At 47.5% G+C, this 18,214-nt stretch overlaps 1 protein-coding gene and 1 long non-coding RNA gene across 2 annotated transcripts; both read right to left on the reverse strand.

The window, feature by feature from the left end:
* Positions 1–8,116: 8,116 nt before the first annotated feature.
* Positions 8,117–10,428, reverse strand: LOC133460135 (uncharacterized). Its single transcript, XR_009784092.1, has 3 exons — positions 10,395–10,428; positions 8,516–8,562; positions 8,117–8,412 (listed from the first exon to the last, which is right to left on the reverse strand). It is a non-coding gene; the product is annotated as an uncharacterized LOC133460135 (long non-coding RNA).
* A 7-nt stretch (positions 10,429–10,435) lies between these two features.
* LOC133459408 (NLR family CARD domain-containing protein 3-like) lies at positions 10,436–18,205 on the reverse strand (the record flags this gene model as incomplete). The annotated part of the gene is made up of 7 exons (XM_061739303.1): positions 18,191–18,205; positions 17,760–17,821; positions 15,956–16,034; positions 14,898–15,105; positions 11,497–13,336; positions 10,978–11,151; positions 10,436–10,565 (listed from the first exon to the last, which is right to left on the reverse strand). Coding segments are annotated over exons 1-7 (2,508 nt in total), but the record flags the coding sequence as incomplete, so codon positions are not given.
* Positions 18,206–18,214: the final 9 nt, after the last annotated feature.

The raw sequence follows: 18,214 nt of genomic DNA on the forward strand, positions 1-18,214 counted from the left end.
TTTAGGTTAAAAAAACTAGTGCTGAAAGCAAAAAAACAAATAAGTGATGATGAAAAGAATAAGTGTTTTAATTAATTTATTGGTTTTTACACTTGTTTTTATCATCTCATTTAATATGGATGTTTTTAAAGTGGGGGTTTTAAATGTTAATGGTGCAAGAGAAGCGAAAAAAAGAGCAGTAATATATGAAACAGCTAGAGTAAAGAAAGTCGATGTCCTCTTTTTACAAGAAACACATAGTGATTTTAAAAATGAGACAGACTGGAGGAGGGAGTGGGAGGGGGAGGCCATTTTAAGTCATAACACTTCTTTAAGTGGAGGAGTGGGCTTCCTCCTCTCCAGGGCTTTTAAACCCAACTCACTGGAGGTCCAGCAGCTCGTTGAGGGGAGATTGCTTTTACTAAAAGCTCAGTTCGGCCATTTTAAAGCTGTTTTTATTAATGTGTATGCTCCAACAACCGGTGCAGAGAGGAAGCAGTTTTTACAACACATTGATGGTGTTTTAGATAACTGTGCGTCGGATGATTTTTTATTCTTGGGTGGGGATTTTAATTGCACGGAAGACGCGACTTTAGATCGCAACCATGCAGAACCTCATCCAGTCTCACAGCACGTCTTAAAGCGGCTGGTCCACTCTCACGGCCTGGTGGACGTATGGAGAAGGACCCATGCAGACTGCAGGCAGTACACCTGGTCCCACCTCAGAGAGGGCAGGGTTTATTTAGCTAGGTTAGACCGTATTTATTGTTTTAAACATAATTTTAATGTGTTTAAACAGTGTGATATTTTACCTGTTGGTTTTACTGATCACTCACTGCTTTTATGTAATGTTTTTATAGGAAATTTTTCACCCAAAAGTGCATATTGGCATTTTAATTCAGTTTTAACACTTGATAAGAGTTTTAGGGAGGCTTTTATTTTTTTCTGGGATGTTTTTAGACAGAGGAAGGGTGATTTTAGTAGTCTTAAGCAGTGGTGGGACCATGGTAAGACTCAAATCAGACTCCTGTGTCAGCAGCACACCCTCAATGTCACAAGAGACATCACCAGATCTATGAGGGATCTGGAGACCGACATAGTGGACCTAGAACGCTTAAGTGAGTCCACAGGAAATCGAGGTTATATTGAAAACCTCAAAGTTAAAAAAATGGCGTTAGCGGACCTGTTGGACAGGAAAGTACAGGGTGCACTGGTCAGGTCCCGGTTCCAGAACATCAGGGAGATGGATGCTCCCTCTAGCTTTTTCTTCAGCCTGGAGAAAAGGAACGGACAGAGGAAGGTAATCCACACACTGCTATCTGACACAGGGCAGGAACTCATGGAGCCAAGCCAGATAAAACGCCAAGCTGTGAGTTTTTACTCTGCGTTGTATAAAAGCGAGTATAAGGAAGAGCGAGCTCTCCTAGAGGGGTTCTGCAATGGACTGCCTCAGGTCCCCGAAAGGACCAACTCACAGCTGGAAGCCCCCCTGGAGATGAGAGAGCTGACTGCCGCCCTGCAGGGAATGCAGGGACGGCGGGCTCCAGGGATAGACGGTCTAACGACCGAGTTCTACAGGGCATACTGGGACATCCTCGCTGAAGATGTCCTGGATGTTTTTAACGAGTGTCTGGCCTCTGGCTCCATGCCGGTGTCCTGCAGAAGAGCAGTCCTCACACTGCTGCCAAAGAAGGGGGACCTGCGGGACATCCGGAACTGGCGCCCCGTGTCGTTGCTCTGTGTGGATTACAAGATTCTGTCCAAAGTACTGGCCTCCAGGCTGGGGAGGGCTATGGAGCAGGTCATCCACCGGGACCAGACCTACTGTGTACCCGGCAGGTCCATGGTGGACAATGTCCACCTGATTCGGGATGTTTTGGATGTCTCCAATTCATTGGGTTTAGACACTGGTCTGATTTCTCTGGATCAGGAGAAGGCTTTTGACCGCGTTGAACACAGCTTCCTCTGGACAGTAATGGGGAAGTTTGGGTTCAGCGCTGGTTTCATAGCTAAGATCAAGGTGCTGTACAGTGATGCTGAGGGTGTGCTGAAGCTGAACGGCGGTCTGTGTGCTCCTTTTAGGGTGTGTAGAGGTGTCAGGCAGGGCTGTGCTCTGTCTGGGATGCTCTATGCACTCTCCCTGGAACCCCTCCTCCATAGATTACGCTCTAGCCTACAGGGTTTGTTTTTACCGGGTTTTAATGGGAACATGATTTTATCAGCGTATGCGGATGATCTTATTGTTTTTATTGGAAGCCGGAGAGACGCAGACCTTTTAGTCGACATTGTGAGGGATTTTAGTATAGCTTCTGCAGCGAGGGTAAACTGGAAGAAAAGTGAAGCCCTCGCTGTAGGTGAATGGCGTGGCGGTCTCCCGGCTCTCCCCCAGAACCTCGAATGGAAGAGAGGAGGTTTAAAATACCTGGGAGTGTTCTTGGGGGATGAGAACAATGTGAAAAAAAACTGGGAGACCGTCACTGAAAAGATGGAAGGAAAAATGGCCAAATGGAAATGGCTACTCCCTCACATGTCTTTTAGAGGAAGAGTGTTGGTTTTAAACAACCTTGTGGCATCCCAGCTGTGGCACAGGTTAAACTGTATTGACCCCCCCTCAGGCCTGCTGACGGAAATCCAGAGGAAGATGGTGGATTTCTTCTGGGGGGGTCTGCACTGGGTGCCACAGGGGGTGCTGTTTTTAGCCAGGGAGGAGGGGGGACAGGGCCTCGTCCACCTGGCCAGCCGGACCGCCACTTTTAGAATCCAGTTTATACAGAGATACCTCACAGGTCCGGCGAATCTGGTGTGGAGAGACGTGACCAGCTGCATCCTTAGACGTGCCAATAACCTGGGGTTGGATGATGTTCTGTTTTTAACTGATTCTAAATTTTTGAAATTAAATGGGTTACCTCCGTTTTATCAAGGTGTTTTTAAGTCTTGGGCTCTTTTTATTAAGAACAGATGTCCTGCAGCCGACTCTCTGCACTGGTTGTTGAGAGAACCACTGATCCACGGAGCCAGACTGGACGTCAGCAACAACGCGACGCCTGGACTGACGGCGGCGCTGGTCCAGTCTGGCACCCACACTCTGAGGCAGCTGGTGGATGCAGTGGGGCCGGCGCTGAGCGATGCCCGAGCCCTGGGCTCTTTGCTGGGGCTGCAGTCTGGTCGGGTGGCCCAGAGGATCCTGGAGCTGTGGGCCAAAAGGTTTTCGGGAGAAGAGAGGCGTCTCCTGGTGGACTACTGTGCCGAAAAGGAGAAACCTGACCCTGCAGACCCCTTCCCTGACATCATCCTGAGCCCGGGGCTGGGAGATCTGACCGGCCCCCTACTAAAGACGACAAACGAAAGGAAGTTGACGCTGCACAGAGCTGACAAGACAACCATTATGCGAACTGTGTGAAAAGCATCCACAAGGTCGGACTGAGCAACAGACCCTCCACTATATGGACACAAAAAATGGACAGAGATGCACAGTGGAGGGTCTTATACAAACCTCCCCTCAAAAAACGAGCTGGTGATCTCCAGTGGAGGATTTTACATGGTGCTGTTGCTTCCAATGCTTTTATCTCTGTTCTTAACCCTACTGTTTCTAACAAGTGTTCTTTCTGTGATTTTAAAGAGACTGTTTTCCATGTTTTTACAGAGTGTTTGAGACTTACTAGTTTCTTCTCTCTTTTAACCATAGTTTTTAGTCTTTTTAACGTGGCTTTTAGTAAAGAAGTTTTTATCATGGGAGCTGGCTACAGGCGGAAAGAAAGAGAGAAGTGGCAGCTCCTAAACTTTTTAATTGGTGAAGCAAAAATGGCCATATATGTGAGCAGGAAGAACAGGGTTGAGAACAAAGGAGGGCAGGAGGCCAGAGAAGTGTTTTTAACCAATGTCAGAGCCAGGCTCTTTTTAGAATTCAGATATTGCAAGAACATTGGTAATTTAGATGATTTTAGAGATTGTTGGTGTTGGGAGGATATTTTATGTTCTGTGAAAGACAATGAGCTGCTATTTGCACCGTTTTTAAGGGACTAATTTATTTTATTCTATTTTTAATGTTACATGCACTTAATGTGAAACGTTTGTAAGTTTACACATATGTGAATAAAGTGTTTTTGTAAAAATCAAAAAAAAATCTCTCTCTCTCTCTCTCTCTCTCTCTCTCTCTCTCTCTCTCTCTCTCTCTCTACTCTCTGGTAACAGAGAGTAGATTTTAATGTTCTTCTTCTTGTCTTTAAATATATGAATGGCTTAGCTCCCTCCTACATGGTTGTCATGCTGAATACACACCGGACAGATCCCTGGACCTGGACCAGGATCTGGACATGGACCTGGACCTGGACCAGGACATGGGGGTGGGTGGCAGGGTGGAGGAGCAGCCACTCAGTTGATTGGGCACAGGTGTGCCCAATCCACCTCTCCACCCTGCCTGGCTACATAAGAAGTGGCTGCACAGCAGCAAGAGGGCTCTGCTGGGAGAAGGTTCTGCTGGGAGAAGGTTCTGCTGGGAGAAGGTTCTGCTGTGAGATGGTTCTGCTGGGAGATGGTTCTGCTGGGAGATGGTTCTGCTGGGAGATGGTTCTGCTGGGAGAAGGTTCTGCTGGGAGAAGGTTCTGCTGGGAGATGGTTCTGCTGGGAGATGGTTCTGCTGGGAGAAGGTTCTGCTGGGAGATGGTTCTGCTGGGAGAAGGTTCTGCTGGAGAAGGTTCTGCTGGGAGATGGTTCTGCTGGGAGAAGGTTCTGCTGGGAGAAGGTTCTGCTGGGAGAAGGTTCTGCTGGGAGAAGGTTCTGCTGGGAGATGGTTCTGCTGGGAGATGGTTCTGCTGGGAGAAGGTTCTGCTGGTGCACGTGTGGCAGTGTGATTGAATAAAGTTCCTGCTCTAAACCTTGTGTCCTCTGTCCTGCCGGTCGGCCCCAGTAGCGACAAGGTTGCTACAGTGATGACTTGTGTGTGTTGCATTGCGAGGAATGGTTTTTACAATCTTTGCTAACTCTGCATCTTTCCTTAATGAAAACTCAAATAGAGACAGAAATCGCCCACATCCATCTTCATTAATTCCACTGAATGCATCCTGGTCACCTCTAAAGGGCAGTTGGTTCACAGCAAGGAACTCCACAACATCAATAATTGCAGACACATAATATCTGTTGCTGTAGTTGGTCAGTGTTAAATAATGTTGAGATTTCCTTTCTTGTGTGAATCCGTCTTCCCTTGTCCCTCCACACGGCCTCACAAGTCAAGCTCTTTGGAGGCAGCGTGTTTGTTCAGTCCCGTTCCACTTTCCACTGCTTCCAGTCATGGAAACCAGTTACACTGAAAGTTGCATCAGTGTGTCCCTGAAACTTTCTGCATGGGTAGCAGATGCAGCATCTGCTTGAACGGATACTCCGGCCAGGGAAAGCTTCCATACCAGGAACTGCAGAATAACGCGGAGAAAGCTCTGCATGAGTGGTCGTTGGGGCTTTTCGGTGCCAAGGTCACTAGGTTGCAATGGCCTGTTGCTGTTCCTCCCAGCTGTAATATTACCCTCAACCTCGGTGGTGTCACAGTGTGTGTTGGTTGAGGACCCAAAAGCAGGAGAGCGGGAGGCCGGAGTTCACCAAAACAGGATTTATTTGAGCAAAAAACCAAAACCAAACCAAAAACGCTGCTGAGCAGGATCAAAAACTTGGACCAGGAACACGAAAACTGATGACGAAAACATGAAGGGAGCAAACAGTATGGACCGACAGGGAGCAGGGAAAGACAAGACCAGATATACACAGGGGGTAACGAGACACAGGTGCGAACAATCAGGGCAGATGGAAAACAGGCGGGGCAGAACAGAAAACACAAACTGGGGGAAATTTCAAATCCTGACAGGTGCTTGCGTTGTTGAGTTTCTTCCATGAGTCACGCTGCTTTGTTCTGCCCCTCGTGCTCCCTAGCTGCTGTAGCTAACCCTCCTAGCATGACTGTTTACTCCAGTGAGTTTTGACTTCGGTGCTTATGTTTCCAGTAGATGTGGAGCTTCCTGCTCGCTCCCGTCCGCACCGTCACTTGTACTTTTATGTGTCTTAAAAAATGTTGGGTCCATTTTTACTGGCGACTGCTGATGTCCATGACCGTTTACTCTGGTCTCAGTTTCATAACGCAGTGACCCGCCCCCTCTATCGGTCATTGGCTTACACGTTGCCTTTGTTCGTTGGTTGCATTGGTTGGATTGTATGATTGAGACATTGAGATAGATAGGATTAAGAGAAGATGCTACTCCGACAAAAAAAAACAAAACCTAAATAAAATAAACAGAGAACCTCTAGTGGACACATAAATTATTACATTTAAATGCATTTATTTGCCCTCTTGTGGACACAAAAATTACTGCATTTAAATGCTTTTATTGGCCCTCTAGTGGACATATAAATTACTGCATTTAAATGCATTTATTTGCCCTCTAGTGGACACATAAATTACTGCATTAAAATAACGTATTTGCCCTCTAGTGGACATATAAATTAGTACCCCTCAGCCGGCCCCTCGTATCCTTAGTCCCCTGAAGCCGGTCCCTCGTATCCTTAGTCCCCTGAAGCCGGTCCCTCGTGTCCTTAGTCCCCTGAAGCCGGTCCCTCGTATCCTTAGTCCCCTGAAGCCGGTCCCTCGTGTCCTTAGTCCCCTGAAGCCGGTCCCTCGTATCCTTAGTCCCCTGAAGCCGGTCCCTCGTATCCTTAGTCCCCTGAAGCCGGTCCCTCGTATCCTTAGTCCCCTGAAGCCGGTCCCTCGTATCCTTAGTCCCCTGAAGCCGGTCCCTCGTATCCTTAGTCCCCTGAAGCCGGTCCCTCGTATCCTTAGTCCCCTGAAGCCGGTCCCTCGTATCCTTAGTCCTACCGGTACCGTTATCTTTCATCTCCGGTACAGTTGTACAGTTGTTTCTGTGAATTGCAGCGATCCATTTGTCTCTCTTAAGCTTATTTTTCGGCAGTCTGTAAAACGATAACTCTGATTTCTTGCTAAATCTATGAGTTCAGTCGATCGCACAACAGCTCTTTCCCATTTTAGATGTTTTCCAGTTGCTCAAACTGAAAGTTTTCTGCTGCCACTCAGTCTTTATTCACTCAGTCTTTATTCACTCAGTCTTTATTCACTCAGTCTTTATTCACTCAGTCTTTATTCACTCAGTCTTTATTCACTCAGTCTTTATTCACTCAGTCTTTATTCACTCAGTCTTTATTCACTCAGTGGATTAACCCACCATGAAGTTGCATCTCTGACGTCATGCACGTTCCCTCTATAAAAGTGAGAAAGGAATCCGAGCTCAGACCTTTGCAACAGGTTTATTTATTTATCAGAATGTATTTACACAAGTGTCAAAAGACAAACACAAACTTCAGATCATGTGTGTGTTTGTGTGTGTTTGTATCAAATATTATACAAACTGGAAAAGTTAATCATAAAATGGAAATGTTTAGATTTGAAGCTCAAACTTTCTTTCAGGGAAGAAACAAGACTTTAAGAATCTAAACGTGAAGTCAAACATGAAAACATTTAGAGACAGAATCCAGAATAAAACAAGAATAACGACATAAAAATCTAATTTATGATCAATCGTCAACAATCCAGTAAATTAGTCAATGTTTAAATGTGAAAAAGATCAAATAAAAATACAATAAAACTAAAAACTAAAGATAAATGGTGATTATCATCATCATCATCATCATCATCATCATCATCATCATCATCATCATCATCATCATCATCATCATCATCATCATCATCATCATCATCATCATCATCATCATCATGGAGACTCTGAGGAACCAGAACCAGAGTCCAAGTCCAGGATCCAACAGAGACAGTTTCTCTGAGCGGAGACTCTGGAGACTAAACTGGACACAGAGACACTGAGGAACCAGGACTGGACCAGGACCCAGGCCCAAACCTGGACCAGGACCAGAGTCCAAATCCAGCACAGAGAGGTTCAGAGAAGCTGGTGTTGAAGGTGTGGATGTGGATCAGTCTGTCTGAGACAGAGACTTCATAGAAGGACAGAGTTCCAGCAGGAACGTCCACGTACACTGCTACTCTGCCAGAGTCTGAAGATGGAGATGAGGAGGTGATGGATGTTTCTATGTTATTGTGATGGACACGGTACTGATAACCTAGAAGACCTGGATAACAGTTCAGACTCCAGGAATGATCGTTTCCTCCAAACCTACAGTCAGAGTCTCCTTTCCTGCTGATTCTTCTGTAACTCACTGATACATTAACATGTACGCTCCACTGGACCTCCCAGTAACAGCGACCCGTCAGAACTTCTCTACACAGCAGCTGAGGAAGATCATCACCAAACCTGTCTGGATGATCAGGATATGACTGATCCTCCTTCACACGTGTCATCTTCCTGTTGTTGTCAGACAGTTTGATGCGTTTGTGGACTGTGTTTGTGTCGACGGTGAGTTGACAGGAATCTGATGGAGAGAACAAACAAGCAGCTGCAGTTATTATTGATCAGTTATTGATCACTGATGGACTCATGAACGAGTGAAGATGGTTGAATAAAAACACACGTACACTTCCTCAGACCTGGTGTCAGCCATCGTTGTCCAGCAGGCTCCACCCTGGAAGGAGGAGGAGGAGGAGGTGGGGGGGGGGGGGTTAGACCAGCTCAGTCTCTCTCAGTGGAAGCAGAGATGTCAGAGTGTCCTACCTGAGTGTGTCCTACCTGAGAGTGTCCTACCTGAGAGTGTCCTACCTGAGAGTGTCCTACCTGAGAGTGTCCTACCTGAGAGTGTCCTACCTGAGAGTGTCCTACCTGAGTGTCCTACCTGAGAGTGTGTCCTACCTGAGAGTGTCCTACCTGAGAGTGTCCTACCTGAGAGTGTCCTACCTGAGAGTGTCCTACCTGAGAGTGTCCTACCTGAGAGTGTCCTACCTGAGAGTGTCCTACCTGAGAGTGTCCTACCTGAGTGTGTCCTACCTGAGTGTCCTACCTGAGAGTGTCCTACCTGAGTGTCCTACCTGAGAGTGTGTCCTACCTGAGAGTGTCCTACCTGAGAGTGTCCTACCTGAGAGTGTCCTACCTGAGAGTGTCCTACCTGAGAGTGTCCTACCTGAGAGTGTCCTACCTGAGAGTGTCCTACCTGAGTGTCCTACCTGAGAGTGTGTCCTACCTGAGAGTGTCCTACCTGAGAGTGTCCTACCTGAGAGTGTCCTACCTGAGAGTGTCCTACCTGAGAGTGTCCTACCTGAGAGTGTCCTACCTGAGAGTGTCCTACCTGAGAGTGTCCTACCTGAGTGTCCTACCTGAGAGTGTGTCCTACCTGAGAGTGTCCTACCTGAGTGTGTCCTACCTGAGAGTGTCCTACCTGAGAGTGTCCTACCTGAGAGTGTCCTACCTGAGTGTCCTACCTGAGTGTGTCCTACCTGAGAGTGTCCTACCTGAGAGTGTCCTACCTGAGAGTGTCCTACCTGAGAGTGTCCTACCTGAGTGTCCTACCTGAGTGTCCTACCTGAGTGTCCTACCTGAGAGTGTCCTACCTGAGAGTGTCCTACCTGAGAGTGTCCTACCTGAGTGTCCTACCTGAGAGTGTCCTACCTGAGTGTGTCCTACCTGAGTGTCCTACCTGAGTGTCCTACCTGAGTGTGTCCTACCTGAGTGTGTCCTACCTGAGAGTCCTACCTGAGAGTGTCCTACCTGAGAGTGTCCTACCTGAGAGTGTCCTACCTGAGAGTGTCCTACCTGAGAGTGTCCTACCTGAGTGTCCTACCTGAGTGTCCTACCTGAGTGTGTCCTACCTGAGTGTCCTACCTGAGTGTGTCCTACCTGAGAGTCCTACCTGAGTGTCCTACCTGAGCGTGTCCTACCTGAGAGTGTCCTACCTGAGAGGGTGTCCTACCTGAGTGTCCTACCTGAGTGTGTCCTACCTGAGAGTGTCCTACCTGAGAGTGTCCTACCTGAGTGTCCTACCTGAGTGTCCTACCTGAGAGTGTCCTACCTGAGTGTCCTACCTGAGAGTGTCCTACCTGAGAGTGTCCTACCTGAGTGTGTCCTACCTGAGTGTCCTACCTGAGTGTGTCCTACCTGAGAGTGTCCTACCTGAGTGTCCTACCTGAGTGTGTCCTACCTGAGAGTGTCCTACCTGGGAGTGTCCTACCTGAATGTCCTACCTGAGAGTGTCCTACCTGAGAGTGTCCTACCTGAGAGTGTCCTACCTGAGTGTGTCCTACCTGAGAGTGTCCTACCTGAATGTCCTACCTGAGAGTGTCCTACCTGAGAGTGTCCTACCTGAGAGTGTCCTACCTGAGAGTGTCCTACCTGAGAGTGTCCTATCTGAGAGTGCCCTACCTGAGAGTGTCCTACCTGAGTGTGTCCTACCTGAGAGAGTCCTACCTGAGAGTGTCCTACCTGAGAGTGTCCTACCTGAGAGTGTCCTACCTGAGAGTGTCCTACCTGAGAGTGTCCAGGCTCCAGCGGGGATCCTCCAGCCTAGACAGAAGTTTCCCTGCTGTCTTCCCTGGATGGTTGTAGCTCAGGTCCAGCTCTCTCAGGTGGGAGGGGTTGGAGGTCAGAGCTGAGACCAGAGAAGAACTTCCTTCCTCTGAGATCAGACAGCCTGACAGCCTGCAGACACACAACACAGGTCTATGCATGTCCTCTACTCACGTGTCCTGCTGCAGACACACAACACAGGTCTGCTGCATGTTCTCTGCTCAAGTGTCCTGCTGCAGACACACAACACAGGTCTATGCATGTCCTCTGCTCAAGTGTCCTGCTGCAGACACACAACACAGGTCTATGCATGTCCTCTGCTCAAGTGTCCTGCTGCAGACACACAACACAGGTCTATGCATGTCCTCTGCTCAAGTGTCCTGCTGCAGACACACAACACAGGTCTGCTGCATGTCCTCTGCTCAAGTGTCCTGCTGCAGACACACAACACAGGTCTATGCATGTTCTCTGCTCAAGTGTCCTGCTGCAGACACGTTTAGCAGCATGTTCTCTGGACCTGGAGAAGACTTGAATGAATCCTGACCTGAGAGACTCCAGGTGACAGTGTGGACTCTCCAGTCCAGGACACAGCTTCTTCAGTCCAGAATCCTGCAGGTCGTTGTTGCTCAGGTCCAGTTCTGTCAGACTGGAGGACTGAGAGCTGAGAACTGAGGACAGAAGTGGACAGATGTCCTCTGAGAGGTGACAGTCACTCAACCTGCAGACGGAAGAAAAGAACAACAACCATGTTATTTCACTGATGTGGAAGAAAATGTAGTTGTGTCTCCAACTGTTCTGCTGGTCTCCAGCTCATCCTGTCCCCCCAGGACAAACAGAAATGAAAGTGTTTCCTTGTCAGAGTTCATGTTTGTGTGTGATTTTAGGTCCAATGTGTCATTAAAGTCTCTGGAAATGAAAGAACCAGCGTAAACTCACTCATGTGAGGTTGTGCTGAAAAAAGACCCAAACAAGTGAAGAAAACATGAAATGTGGAGGTAAAACCAGACGTAGTCAGAAACTAGCCTCCACTCCAGAGGTCCAACATGTTTTTGTTGGTACTTACACAACTTTCTTGGAGGCTTTGACCACCGGCAGCAGCCTCCGTAGAGCCTCCTCTGAAGCTGAGAACTTCTTCAGGTCAAACACTTCCAGATCCTTTTCTGATGACAGTAAGATGAAGGCCAGAGCCGACCACTGAGCAGGAGACAGTTTATCTGTGGAAAGACGTCCAGACCTCAGGGACTCTTGGACCTCCTCCACCAGAGACTGATCGTTCAGTTCATTCAGACAGTGGAACAGGTTGATGCTTCTCTCTGCAGACAGATCCTCACTGATCTTCTCCTTGATGTATTTAACTGTTTCCTGATTGTTCTGTGAACTTCTTTGTTCTAGTTTCATCAGACCTCGTAGGCGGTTCTGAATGGTCAGGGAAGTTCTTTGTTTTGGTTCCATCAGACCTCGTAGGAGGTTCTGATTGGTTCTCAGTGAAAGACCCAGGAGGAAGCGCAGGAACAAGTCCAGGTGTCCGTTGGGACTCTGTAAGGCCTTGTCCACAGCACTCTGATAGAGGTCAGTCTCTGTGTTTCTCTGTTCATCCAGCAGGTGGACTCTAGACTTGATGAAGGTCCGGTGGACATGAAGAGCAGCCAGAAACTCCTGGACACTCAGATGGATGAAGCAGAAGACCTGGTCCTGGTACAGGTTGCTCTCCTCTCTAAAGATCTGGGTGAACACTCCTGAGTACACTGAGGCCTCTCTGATATCGATGCCACACTCTCTCAGGTCTGGTTCATAGAAGATCAGGTTTCCATTGTGCAGCTGCTCAAAAGCCAGTTTCCCCAGAGACTCCACCATCGTCCTGCTCTCTGGACTCCAGTGTGGATCCGTCTCAGCTCCTCCGTCATACTTGGCCTTCTTCAGTTTGACCTGGACCACCAGGAAGTGGATGTACATCTCAGTCAGGGTCTTGGGCAGCCCCCCTCCCTCTCTGGTTTCCAGGACGTTCTCCAGGACGTTCTCCAGGACGTTCTCCAGGACCGTAGCAGTGATCCAGCAGAACACTGGGATGTGGCACATGATGTGGAGGCTCCGTGATGTCTTGATGTGGGAGATGATCCTGCTGGTCTGCTCCTCATCTCTGAACCTCTTCCTGAAGTATTCCTCCTTCTGTGGGTCAGTGAACCCTCTGACTTCTGTCACCATGTCAACACACTCAGGAGGGATCTGATTGGCTGCTGCAGGTCGAGTGGTGATCCAGAGACGAGCAGAAGGAAGCAGGTTCCCCCTGATGAGGTTTGTCAGCAGCACGTCCACTGAGGTGGACCTTCTGGGGTCACTGAGGAATGTAGAGTTGTGGAAGTCCAGAGGAGGTCGACTCTCATCCAGACCGTCAAAGATGAACACGACCTGGAACTCTTCAAAGCTGCAGATTCCTCTGGTTTCAGAGAAGAAGTGATGAACTAGTTCCACCAAGCTGAACTTCTCCTCTCTCAGCACATTCAGCTGTCTGAAGGTGAATGGAAGCAGGAACTGGATGTCCTGGTTGGTTCTGCCTTCAGCCCAGTCCAGACTGAACTTCTGTGTTAGGACTGTTTTCCCGATGCCGGCCACTCCCTTCGTCATCACTGTTCTGATTAGTTCATCTCTTCCAGGTGGGGGTTTAAAGATGTCTTCCTGTCTGATGGCTGTTTCTGCTCTGTCTGGTTTCCTGGAAGCTGCTTCAATCTGTCTGACTTCATGTTCTTCGTTGACCTCTCCGGTCCCTCCCTCTGTGATGTAGAGCTCCGTGTAGATCTGCTCCAGAAGGGTTTTATTTCCTGCTTTAATGATTCCCTCAAACACATGCTGGTGCTTCTTCTGCAGCTGAACTTTGAGTTTGGATTGACAAACGGCAGCGACGGTCTCTAAATAAAGATAAAGAAAAACACTTAGGGCCTGATTTACTAAAGGTTTGCGTGCATAAAAACGTATGCAAACTTGACATCACCCACAAACCAATGTGCAAGCTGATCTACTAACAGCGTGCAAAGAGGACTGCGCCTCTCAAATGAGCAAAATAGCATATGCCCTGATGAATAATCAATATGGGGCGTACCCGCCATAAATCGCTAAATACTGGGAGGGGAAAATGCAAATATCTCCATTTACCACACGCAATGAGATTTACCAAGCCTGAAAGTTTTTGCGGGGATTGTGATTGCGTCTGTATTTAATACGTTCGAAAGGAAGGTGCTAATCTGCCCAGCATTACGCAGGGATGCTTGTTGGTGCCTGATTTGAGGACTGGGGTGGGGATGGCTCAACTTGTGGTGAGGATTCTCCACATGCAAAAGGAGAAATATTTTATTTGAATGTTAAATCGAGTATTATTCAGCAAAAGGTTGCCACAGGAGGCACCTTCATTTTTTCATTTGTGATAATAAATAAATCACGTGTTTTCATGAAGAAAAAAGTGTTTCTAATTGTGCGCCTATACTTGTTCTGCAGTTGTCATACCCCGGTGTTGTGCCGTATTCAGCACCCCTGCCGTGAAAAGCACCCCCTCGTCTGACAAAAATGATATTCTCATTCCGTGTCACGTTCTGTTTAGCGTCCAGTTTTGTGTTAATGATTCATGTTTAAATGCGCTCATGGATTCCACAATAGTCATACTTTCCCACAATCACAGTCACAGATGACAAAAATCGGGTAAATGGTTATTGATGTCATTAATTAATAGCCTGCTTACTGTGTTGTCTTCCATAATATTTGTAAATATATATAATATAAACTCCTAAGTATGTGTTTGTGTGAGTGTGTATATATAAATATATTGTTTTTTTTCTTGATCTACTTATCATTGAATATACGAGGGGGTGCTTTTCACGGCAGGGGTGCTGAATTACGGCACAACAATTTGCCTCTTCCACTAATATCTCTAACTCCAACTCGTCAAATTTCATTTTGCGCTTGCAAACCGTAAGACACGCAACACCTCATTTAAATACTGAGGTTTGCACCTGTTATCAATTGCGTGCGCAATCTTAGTTGATCACCCGCAAAACACACAACAACAGCACGTGCAAACTTTTTCAGTGCACACGCAATTAAGTACTCTTTATTTAGGATCTTAGTAAATCGGGGCCTTAGTGCTTTAAAACCAAAATCCTCCCAAAAACCCTCTGATCAATCAGAGGAACAACAACAGTGTTTCCTCTACGATTCACTTCAGACACACCGGTTGTGTTTATTTTGTGTTTGCTGGAACTGAATATTGAATCCACACGGTTCAACTCTTTAGAATAAAACTTTAATTTACTGGGATATTAATGACCCTATTAATGAGATGTTCCTAACAGAAGATGAGCTGAGTTCCTCCACCTTCCAGTGGGTTTAATGTTGTGTCTGATCTGTGAATGTTGGTCCTCTACTGAGACATTGGGTGTGGTTTATCCAGCAGCTCAGATGTTCAGAGAAACGTCTTACTGCTCTGCAGGAGGTCGGCCAGCTTCTCCTGCTTCCTCCTCCTCAAGAACTTCACTGTGATCTTCATGAATGTCTCTCTGATGCTCTTCTGCTCTTCATCTTCATCCTCCTCCAGACTCTCTGAGGATTCTGGGTAATCTGGCCTCAGAACCTTCTGGATCTTCTTCAGCTCGTCCTTCACAAACATGACAATGTCGTCCTCCAGCAGCTGGAACAGAAGACCACATGAAGGACACAACCCGACTGAAACCACAGAGACAAACATCAGGTCCATGATGGACAGACTGACAGTCCACTGGTCTCCAGAGACCAGCATGGAGACAAACATCAGGTCCATGATGGACAGACTGACAGTCCACTGGTCTCCAGAGACCAGCATGGAGACAAACATCAGGTCCATGATGGACAGACTGACAGTCCACTGGTCTCCAGAGACCAGCATGGAGACAAACATCAGGTCCATGATGGACAGACTGACAGTCCACTGGTCTCCAGAGACCAGCATGGAGACAAACATCAGGTCCATGATGGACAGACTGACAGTCCACTGGTCTCCAGAGACCAGCATGGAGACAAACATCAGGTCCATGACGGACTGACTGACAGTCCACTGGTCTCCAGAGACCAGCATGGAGACAAACATCAGGTCCATGATGGACAGACTGACAGTCCACTGGTCTCCAGAGACCAGCATGGAGACAAACATCAGGTCCATGATGGACAGACTGACAGTCCACTGGTCTCCAGAGACCAGCATGGAGACAAACATCAGATCCATGATGGACAGACTGACAGTCCACTGGTCTCCAGAGACCAGCATGGACACAAACATCAGGTCCATGATGGACAGACTGACAGTCCACTGGTCTCCAGAGACCAGCATGGAGACAAACATCAGGTCCATGATGGACAGACTGACAGTCCACTGGTCTCCAGAGACCAGCATGCAGACAAACATCAGGTCCATGATGGACAGACTGACAGTCCACTGGTCTCCAGAGACCAGCATGCAGATGGACATCAGGACATATGGAGACAGTTGTTGTTCATGGACAGACCTGAAAGACGGAGTCCAGCTGGGTCTGATGCTGCTGGACAGACGGACCACTGGGGGACTCTGAGATCTGCTGGTCCACTCTGTGGAGGAATCATGAAGAACTAGGTCACATGATGTCTGAAGGTCCATGGAGTCATGTTTGGATGAGGACAGTCCACCAGAGGACTTCCTGTCATGTTAAAGGTTCTCTGGTCCTCCTGAGACTGAGAACGTCCACGTCTTTCTCCCAGTACCAGCTCTCAATCTGGTGGTACAAGAAGGTCCAGCAAGTTCAATTCAATTCAATTCAATTTTATTTATATAGCGTCTAATACAACAGAGTTGTCTCTAGACGCTTTCCAGAGACCCATACCCAGAACATGACCCCCGAGCAATTATTACATAAACAATGGCAGGTAAAAACTCCCCTAGTGGGAGAAAAACCTTAAGCCAAACAGTGGCAAGGAAAAACTCCCCTTTAGGAGGGAAAAAAACCTTGAGCAGGACCAGGCTCATAAGGGGGGACCCTCCTGCCGAGGGCCAGACTGGTGGGTCAGGGACGGCAACAGCACAGCAGGTGGAAGCAGCAACGGGATGACCGGGGGTGGGGACCGCAGGCCAGCACACAGCTCCCGAAGCTCCGGCCCAATCAGCAAGTCCCAGGTTGGGGTGCAGGGTCGGGGAAAGACTTGTGCTCCGTAATGCAAGCTACAAGCCACCCACGACCAGCTGCAGGTTCCGGTGTCCGGCAAAGGATGCTGCAACATGAACAAAAGAGAGAAAAGGGAGGAGAAGGGGGGGCCAGCACAAGAAACTACAGGAGCGACTCTGACACACTAAAGTTTACACTACCTAGAGATTTACCAACACCAGCTAGAGGTTTACTAAACACTAACTATAGGCTTTACTAAACAGAAATGTTTTAAGTTTAGTTTTAAAGGTGGAGGTGGTGTCAGCCCCCTTAACCCAGATTGGAAGTTGGTTCCATAGTAATGGTGCCTGATAGCAGAACGCCCGCCCTCCAAATCTACATTTAGATACTTTAGGAACTACGAGTAAACCTGCACTCTGAGAACGGAGAGCTCTGCCAGGAACATAAGGCACTATCAGGTCTTGCAAATAATGCGGAGCTAAGCCGTTTTGGGCTTTATACGCAAGTAATACAATTTTAAATTGGATTCTGAATTTTACGGGTAACCAATGGAGCGACGCTAACACTGGAGAGACGTGGTCTCTCCTGCTAATTCCTGTCAGTACTCGTGCTGCTGCATTCTGGATCAGCTGGAGCCTATTCAGCAAATTACTTGGACATCCTGCTAACAACACATTACAGTAATCTAGTCTAGAAGATACAAACGCATGAACTAATTTTTCTGCATCACTCTGTGAGAGGATTTTCCTAATCTTTGCAATATTACGGAGATGTAAAAAGGCTATTTTACAAACCTGATTGACATATGGTTTAAACGACAAATCCTGATCGAAAAGTGTCCACAAAGACCAGCTTCTCAACAGATCCATGTCCACATGGTTCCAGGAACCATCTGTCATCCTGCATCCAGCAACACTGTCCACCTGAGGAGAACTTCCTCCCTAAATGATGTTGCAACCTCAGCAGAAAGATGCCCCTGCTGGACAAACCGCTGAACTACAGTCACTCAGAAGAGACTCCAACACCCCCTTTATAGTCTGCTGTGTTTCTGGAAACATCAACAACCGTCTAACAACGGCAGCAAAACAGACAAATGTTCACTTTAAACATGTTACCATGGAAACGTTTCAGTCTCAGTTACGTTTTTCAGAAACAACGTTTACAAACAACTCACCTCTCTGAAGGAAAACCAGGAGACTCTTTAAAAACAATAGGTAAATCCTTTGATGCATCACTCTTCAAGGACACACAGCTGGGACCAGGTCCAGGTTCAGATCCAGGTCCAGATCCAGGTTCAGATCCAGGTCCAGATCCAGGTTCAGATCCAGGTCCAGGTCCAGATCCAGGTCCAGATCCAGGTCCAGATCCAGGTTCAGATCCAGGTCCAGGTCCAGGTCCAGGTCCAGGTTCAGGTCCAGGTCCAGGTCTCCTGTAATAAAGGTGTTTGGTGACGTCAGGTCATGTTCTGGTCTCTGGAAAGATCCTAGACACAACTTGTATTGTAATAGAGGCTTTATAGATAAAAATGAACTGAAAATGATCAAGACACATATTTCTAAAACTAAAATAATCATGTTACGATAAAAACATTTCAGTTTCTGTTACATTTTTCAGAAACATTTATGTAAA

Source organism: Cololabis saira, chromosome 14 (genome assembly GCF_033807715.1).
Source record: "Cololabis saira isolate AMF1-May2022 chromosome 14, fColSai1.1, whole genome shotgun sequence".
NCBI classification, from domain to species: Eukaryota; Metazoa; Chordata; class Actinopteri; order Beloniformes; family Belonidae; genus Cololabis; species Cololabis saira.